The sequence below is a fragment of the Taurulus bubalis genome (assembly GCF_910589615.1).
Source record: "Taurulus bubalis genome assembly, chromosome: 11".
Lineage (NCBI taxonomy): Eukaryota > Metazoa > Chordata > Actinopteri > Perciformes > Cottidae > Taurulus > Taurulus bubalis.
Window position 1 is genome coordinate 19,073,915 of NC_136599.1, and position 8,945 is coordinate 19,082,859.

At 40.8% G+C, this 8,945-nt stretch overlaps 1 protein-coding gene across 1 annotated transcript; it reads right to left on the reverse strand.

Annotated features, from left to right (window-relative positions):
• Nucleotides 1–598: 598 nt before the first annotated feature.
• chdh (choline dehydrogenase) lies at nt 599–6,875 on the reverse strand (the record flags this gene model as incomplete). The annotated part of the gene is made up of 10 exons (XM_079225575.1): nt 6,814–6,875; nt 5,176–5,626; nt 4,475–4,705; nt 3,549–3,715; nt 3,316–3,467; nt 2,965–3,094; nt 2,679–2,813; nt 2,118–2,260; nt 1,272–1,374; nt 599–1,017 (listed from the first exon to the last, which is right to left on the reverse strand). Exons 2-10 carry the CDS (start codon nt 5,595–5,597, stop codon nt 599–601), a joined length of 1,902 nt encoding a protein of 633 aa, XP_079081701.1. The 5' UTR covers nt 5,598–5,626; nt 6,814–6,875.
• Between the last annotated feature and the right edge of the window lie 2,070 nt (nt 6,876–8,945).

The window sequence follows — 8,945 nt, forward strand, 5'->3', positions numbered from 1 at the left end:
CTTTCAGCACCACACTCGCCAGATATGATGAGCTATTATTTGCATGTATTACTACCGGTGCTTAGATTAAACAGATGCCTGACTATCCTGAACCAAAAGGAAACCAAAATCTGTGAGCTATAATACTTCATAATGCTAGTGCAATCCTGTCCAGTCTGCTGTTGCCCAATACCTGTTTCATATTAGCTTCAGCTGTGGGTGGAGGGTGTTTCTTTGAATCTATTCTATCTCAGAATCTTTCTGAGAAGCAATTCTCCATTATGTTCACAGTGCGGTTGCAATTGCTCAGCATCCAGGTCATGCCATCCTGGAGTACCAGGACTTTACGTCTAAATTAAAACTTTCAGATTAAAACGTTCACATGTAAACTGCTAAAATTAACTTTAAATTAATTTAAAAAGCGTAGGTCAGCCCTTCATAATTGTTTTTAGCCTGTGACTACACATCTAAAACAGAAATATCACGTGTGTTCACAAGACAGCACGACATTATTCATGTACAATATCAGATCAAAGGTAAATTGATCAGCTCCTGATCGAACACAGAATACGCCGATCATCGCGTTGTGAACCGTTCACCCTTTACTCGTTCCCTCGGCTCATCGCTGCGTGTCGAGTGTCGGAGGTCGGTACACGGGAACCCCGGGGCTAACGAGAGGAGGCCGACCTCTGATGATGTCGGCAGCCTTCTCTGCCATCATGATGGTCGGAGCGTTCAGGTTGCCGCTGACGATGCTGGGCATGATGGAGGCGTCGACTACGCGCAGCCGCTCGAGCCCCAGAACGCGTGCACTGGAGTCGACCACCGCCGTCGGGTCGGATGGCGAGCCCATCTTGCAGGTGCAGGACGGGTGGTAAGCGCTGTCCGCTTTTTGGCGGACAAAAGCATCAATGTCGGCGTCGGATTGGACCTGAGGACCTGGCTGGACTTCTGGACCACGGAACGGGTCAAAGGCCTTCTGGGTAAAAATCTCTCTGGAGAGTTTGACACAATCCCTGAACTCCGACACATCAACATCTGAGAGGAGAGAGGAGATGGAAATACAGAAAAACTGGCTATATTATCAGCAGTGTGCCGTCCAACCACAATGAATAGAAATAACAACGATCCTCAAAAATGAGGCCTTCAGAGGGAAGTGTCGAAGCAACATATAAAGCAAAGTACATTCAGAACTAAGCAGGTCTCATTGGAAGTATGCTTTCTAGGGAAACAGAGTATTCTCAAAACCTTTGCTGAAGTTGGTTCTAGACAGTTCAGTGACTGAATCTTACCGGTGGAGAGATAGTTTGGCTGGAGGAGAGGGTGATCCAAAGGGTTGGCGCTCTTCAGCTTCATCCAGCCCACACTGGTGCTCCTCATTGGTCCAACATGAACCTAAAACACAAACAAAAACACTCATCTCTGTGGTATGTTTTGTAGCATTTCAGTTGTACTGTGCTGGTAGACTTCCTTTTCTCCATACAGACGGTGAGGAGATACTATTTCACTGCAAGAGGAAAAAACAACATTATTCATTGTTATTTTCTGCTCAATGAAAACAATCTAAAGTGGGTCAAGTAAAGTAACCAATCTGTATGTTTTTTTGACTTACATTCAGTACACCCTTTATAAAGACAATGTGTTTGTTGTCAATTGTATTTATACAGATGTTACTTATTATGCCTTTTCCAGTATTGGTGGTTTCTGCACACATTAACTCATGAAACAAACCCTTCTTTAAACACAAAAAACACAAAGCCTTTTGTAGCACTTCAATAGAAGCCTCATTTCACACGTACATACAGTAACTCTGAACTCTTTCCTGGAACGTATCCTTCAATGGAAAAGAGCCTATAAATAAAGTCAATAAGCCACCTCTTAGGAAATTTCTGGAAAGCACCTGTTGGCTTGATCCATGGAACTGTTAAAACACTCCTTTGTGTGTCGTGCATTATGGGCGGGTCTCATGTGATTCGTTATAAATAAAAGTCACGTTGTTGCAGACTGTAAAGGAGTACTGTGGAATTGTATCTGAAACACTGTTGACAAATAACAAACACACTGACACACAGACATGCATATCCTTGTATGACACAGTTAAACCACCCTGAAAGCTCTCATACGCACGAAGCACATACCTGATACGCCTCGATCTTGGAAGCAACTCGACCGTGGTTGATAACCTGTGAGGGCAGGAAGTGAAACTGGATGTCTGGGTGTGGGACATGTGGTCCACTGCGGATGAACCCTCCGCTCTCCAAGTGGGCTGTTGCTCCAAAACCTAAGGGACAGTTGTCATGGTGCATTAGATGGTGGGACACGGCGTCGTCAGACATGCAGCGTCTGTCTTGTCTAATCGATAAACATAACAATGACAGATACTTCATCAACACATTCTGCGTGTTAATGGTACAATGTGTAGGATCTGGCAAGAATTTTTATTTAAAAAAGGTTTACTAACATTATCAACAGAATGTAAAGAGGTTATAGTGTTGACGTATTAAAAATTAAATATTTCAAACTCCATTAACTCTGGGAACTTATGATTTAAGATACAGAGTTTATATGAACCCATACATGTTTCCTGTGTTAATACTAGGCATTGAAGTTTAGTGATAAAAACTCACAGAAATCCATTATTGTATAGAACATTAGGGAGAATGTGTGTTACCACATGCATGTGTGGGTGCTTTGGTTACCAGTGAACCGAGTGAGCCACTCCAGGCCTATCTTAACCATGTGGAAAGGTTTCTGGGCCTTGTACAGGGTGATGGGCTGAGTGCACTGCTGCTGGATGTACAACTCCAAATGATCCTGCAGGTTACTGCCAACACCTGAGAAACAACAGAGACAAGAGGGGAAGACAAAGAGACGCATGAATACCGCTCATGTTAAGCATAGGAAGCATGACACAGGTGAATGAATCCCTCTGTCAGTGTGTATTCGTGTTGGATGTGTTCAAATAAAGTCACGTTTTTGAGTTACCTGGTAAGTGCTGAACCGCAGCGATACCGAGTTGTTTCAGGTCATCAGCGTTTCCCACCCCAGACAGCATGAGAAGCTGAGGGGAGTTAATGGCTCCTCCGCTTAATATCACCTCTTTATCGGCAAACACCTGAAGAGAGAAGAGAAAAACTAATGAGTGAATCAATACTAAAAGAGTCCAAGGATTCGTCAAACATTTTGTTTCTGGATGGATTGGATGGAAAAGTAAATTAAAAAGGCTTGGTTGAGAAAGATCATCTCAATTTTGCGTTAAAAAAATAAAAAAAGTATATCACCTTCCACAACATAATTATATTTTCCTGAAAGTGATAGTAATTCTATCCATCTTACCCTTTTCTTTTGTCCTTTCTGTGTGTACTCTACACCCACTGCACGGTTGCCATCAAACAGGATCTTGGTGGTCAGGCAGCGCACCTCTGTCTTCAGGTTGGGTCGACCCAGGACAGGTCTCAGGTAGGCACTGGCTGTGCTCCACCTCTTTCCTGGACACATTTGGGCAGTGAGATGTGGACAATATGTACTCTCAGTTGTTATTGGATATAAGAGTTAATGTTTTCTTTAACCTTTATAAATGGTCATGTCCATCCAGCCAAAGCCCTCCTGTTGGTGTCCATTCATGTCCTCTGTGAAGGGGTATCCTGCCTGCTGCCCCGCCTCAATAAAAGCTTTGTGAAGGGGATGGTTGGTCTTCCCTCTGGACACATGAAGAGGTCCGCTGCCCCCCCGGTAACTAAAGTACACACATAAAACACACATTGAAAATGTCACAAAGATAAGAGTATTTCCCTTTCAAAATGCAACAATCTGTTTATGGGAAATGGTTATTGGTCTTTAATAATCAATATTGCAATCGACATTCATCATTTAAATTCCCAGCATTGTTATATTTCAGAAGACGGCGATGTATATGTCACAATTTGGTGACTCAGTACTACGTGGAAGCATTATGTTAATCTAGCATAAAAAACTTCCTGTGGATGCGTGGCATGATAACTTCAGTCTCATTACAAATTACATCATTGTTTTTATCAAAAAAACAATGCACATAAAAAAATTTAATTTATCTGTCTGTTGTTATAACACAGATGGACACATACATCGCATTTGCCTGTGATCTCGACCTCCCAGGTCTTTATCATTCTAGTTTTAGCATGTTAATATCTGAGCTGCCGTCGACCTTCCTCATTTGTATGTGCTGAAATTAGACTGGTGACGCATTGCGTTTAACCTTTATTGCTCCTGCAGCTCGGTTCCATGTGATAAGATTGTCACTGTGCCACTACAAATTGACATTAAATTGCATTCATGACTCAGGATGAATTTTGAAGCAATGTGCGTCTGTGGGACGGCAGCACCAACACCGCCAGACGGAGGGTTCCCTTTAAATTCTGTCAATGCATATTAACATTATTGGAAAAATAGGTCAAACGGTACCCTAAGAGCATTTGGGTTAAAGAAAAAATGTCCAGCAGATATTTTTGTCCGGTACCTGTTTTCTCCCAGCTCATGATACTGAGCTTTCCTAAAGTAAGGCAGACAGTGTTCGTAGTCCCAGCCCTCGGCCCCCTCCCTTTGCCAGCGGTTGTAGTCTTCAGCGTGTCCGCGGATGTACACCATGGCGTTGAGGGAAGAGGACCCGCCCCAGACGCGGCCCCTCGGCCAGTACATCACCCGGTTGTCAACGTGGGGCTGGGCTAAAGTGTGGTAGTACCAGTTATACCTGAGGAGGAATAAAAACAAATACAGCATGGTGTCTGATTGGAACCCATATCTGTCTGGACAACAACAGATTAATAATATGTTATTATATGGAGAATGATATAAAATGCTGGACTAATAAGTTGGTATAAAGGTGTATGTGATACATGGATGATAAATTAGTTTAAATCAATTATATACATTTCTTTTCTTCATTTATTGTGGCTTTAATTGTCTAAAATAACATAAAATCACAGTTTGACTCAGTAAACTGTGTTCTTTTTCATTTGTGAGTGGAATAAACTCTATGAAGGCATTTTACAGTTGAGTTTTAAGGGACTGACCCATCTCTAAAAAAGTCATATCCTGTCAAAATATTTGCACAAATGTCTACATTTGTGTTCGCACACATCTGGGAATGAATGACAAGGTAAATAAAACAGTTTGACACATCAGCAACAAAACATTTGTGAAATGATCCAACTAGTGTACTTGTCATCACAGAGGTTGTAGGTCAACGCAGCCGGCATGTGGATCTTCCATGAGAGTTGTGAGTTGCTGAGCAACATGTCCTTAGGCCCCGCCTCCAGCAGCAGCACAGACTCGTGGGCATCCTCACTGAGACGGTTGGCAAGGACGCAGCCCGCCGACCCAGCCCCAACAATGACGTAACTGTAGGACGGTGTTTTCAGATTGGCTGTAGGTGAGGAAGTGTTCCTGTTGGCAGCTGTTGCACTAAAGCATCTGTAGTGGTTGAAGAAGGATCGGGAAAAGCACCGGCCCATATTTCTGGTCATGGGGGCAAATTCTGGCAAACGGGTAAACGTGAACCTGCCATCCCTCATAAATCTCCCTTGAGTCGCAGTCACAAACAGCCGGGCTCCAGTTTGGCCTGACATGGCCAAAGACAACATCCTGGTTCTGGGAGGGTTTTCTTCATTCACTGTAAATCACAACAACACACAGTGAAGGGTGTCCTAGAAGGGGCAAGCTGGAGCCGGGACTCAAACTATATCTAATGAAATGTACATGTCCAAAAGTAACACTCATGTGTGTACTGTCCTGCTAAGTATGCAAATTGTGGGTTACGGAGAGCCTTTTGGCTGACATGGTATTAATCATTACTTCAGCCACACCTTGTCTTTCTCAACTCATACTTTGGAAACTACAGGCTGTTTAATGAACAAACAGAAATATATTAATTAGAGCTGAATACAATACACTTTGGAAGTAACTCTCAACTCTGCATGTGGAGCAGTTATTTTTTTTGCCCTGGCTTATTTCCTGCTGTTGAGGAGAGCAGTTTATGTTTCTCCACTTTTCATTTCACTTTTCATTTCATTGCTTACATTTTACTTGGGCAAATGGTCTTATTTCTTTCAACCAGAAGGGATGAGTATTGTAAAAGGCTACAAAGCAAAGTCTGCAAAAAACTGTCTGGCATTATAACTGTATTTTCTGTCATGCGTTTACTTCAAAGAGCAAGTGTAGTCTAGTCATTCAGGACATGGCCCTCCATAAGTAGGTCAGGACTGTCAGAGCAATAAAGCAGCCAGTCTGCAGCAGTTTGACTGATAAGCTGAAATCAGCAAACAGCCTGAAATGTCAGTAAAGAAGCTTCTGAGACACCAACACAACCACAGCAAGTGGGACCAGCAAGATGTGTCCAAGTTTCACTAACTTAGGTTTCATGGTTAGTCTGAAATACCGCTAAATGTTTACGATTAAAGGCCAATTACGCAACTGTTGGCTTATCAGTGTACTGTCTGTCGGTCTGTAGGTCTGTCGGTCAGCTGCAGGACCTACAGACCTGCAGCTGCACTCTGGTCTGCAGGATTAAGTTAAAACACACTTGACATGCTCCACACGCTCGAGAATACGTTTAAAGTGTCTGTAACATCGTAAAACGGGTTAGGCTGTTGTTGACAGGCTTTTTCCGGGCCTCAGTTCTCCGTCACATTCGTTTCGGTAACACGTTACTATAAGTCGTCTGCTGTTTACTGCAGGACGGAGACAGCTCGCACTAACTGATACAGTTAACCTCACAAACTATGTGTAATGTAACCCGAGGCGTTTAATACCAACATAGACGTGGACAACTGGCAGCAGGAGCAGGAAAGAAGACCTTACCTTTTTTTAAACCCTGAAACGGGAGACTATGCGTGGTGTAATCATGTAAACCTCAAAAGAACGGGACCACTGCTGTGGGCGGAGCTTAGTGCTATTTACTTAAAAGGTAACGGGACAAATCCAGCGTGACCCTCACTGACAGTTCATTCAGGAAGAGCGCGAGAGGTTTGCAGTCAGATGCTGTGGACTGTAAAAGGCTTACGTATCCCCTTATTTTATAGTTTAAGTTTATTTATTATAGTTTTGTTTTTATTTTAGCTACAGCCAGGTGTGATGATGTGGGGAGCCAGTGTGATTTTGTTCTACTATCTCGCGGCCCAGGTGACATCACAAGAAATTGTAAGTTATCGACTTTGACAACTAAGCCATTAATTAACTGTTATTTAAAATAAAAGTAAATTAAGTAATGTATGTATGGGATTTCTTGCAGATAGTGGACTGTCGTGAATTTCTTGGTATGTAATTTATTATTTATACTCTGTCTGACCTCTAATGTTAATAATAGTATGTAGTATGTGGCTTTTACTTAAATTAAAAAAAAAGATGATTTTTGGCCAATGTAGAGACCAATCAATCTTCTTGCCATGTTGTACTGTTGATTTATTATTACTTTTCAAGCTGTCAGCTTTGTATTTTGGATGAAAATGTAACACTTGGATCATAAAGCAAAGATGACACAAATGGAGTTTACCTCTAGATATAGCCCACCAGATTAAGAAATAAAGACTAACAAATATAAAGAGATTTGATGTCAAGTCATATTTTATATGGAGGCCAGGGGTAAACAACAGAGGTTTGTTTGACATGTCTGCCTGAAATTCAATAAAATCTTTAGCCAAGCAGGTAGCTCCAAATTCAAAAAAATTGAATAATGTTTTTACATTGAGCATTACACAACTGGGAGTGCAATAGGCCTACCATTCAACAGCAGAATTATCAGACAATATCTGAGTAAATTTCCCAGAATAATAATATAGGCTGCAAATTATAACAGCATTGTTTGTTTTTCCAGATTTCCCCCCTTGCAGTAGCACCACTCCGTCTGCCCTGGCGGACCTGAGAGTAAACCTAGTGACAGTGGGAGAAAAATATATGATGAACATAAGCTGGGCAATCAACATTGATGGTAAAATGCTTTTTTTTTTTACATTTTACTAACATGGAACTTATAAAACCACTTGTTTTCTATTAATACAGTTTAACAAACACTTGTGTGGGTAATTCGCTGACATGGCATCTTCAGAATTGATTGAAAATATATCTTTTAAATACAATACGTTACCTTATTCATTATCTGAAAACATAAAAAGTTTATACATATACTATAATGTTTATCAAATAACAGAGGAGATTTCCCCAAAACGCCATTCCTTTTCTCAAACAGGACTTTAGTCTGGTTAAGGTGACACTGCACTAGACAGAAGGTAAAAACGTTTAAATTGAAATATTGTGGCTCTATAAAATAAAAAATAGATTATTTTAAGGTTGTGCACCCCAGAAGTATTATTTGTACTTAAAAGCATTGTGGAAAGTGTAAAATGTTTGTTCTGCAGAACCAACTGCAAGGTGTTGGTCAATCTCTGCCATGGTACACCAACATAACACCAATGTACACGTTATAATCTGAGTAGACGAGCATGCAGGTAGTGGATAAGTAACGTGGACCATTACAAAGTTAGTGTGCTGTGGTTTTTGAGCAAACAACAATGTGTATTGCCATATCTAGGTTCCTGAGATTTGTGATACGTAGATAATATATGATATTATAAATTATAATATTGTTATTGATAATGCCTTGACTATCTATAACAAGTCATACAAAGAGCTGATTAGCTGATTAGCTGTCTTTTACACATTGGCTACTTTGAACTACAATGATAATAATGATTATAATTACTATTACAAAAATATTATATTATATATATATATATATATATATATATATATATTATATTGCAAAAATAAAGCAACAACAATTGTGTGTGTGTGCACAATACGTTGTTGTGTGGAAGGGTAAACTGGAGATGAGAAAACAATTAGATGGTATTTACAATATATCTATTATTTATACAAACTGTCTTTAGTTATGCAGGGTGTCTGACACTTTCTGTCTCTTTGCAGCTAGTAATATA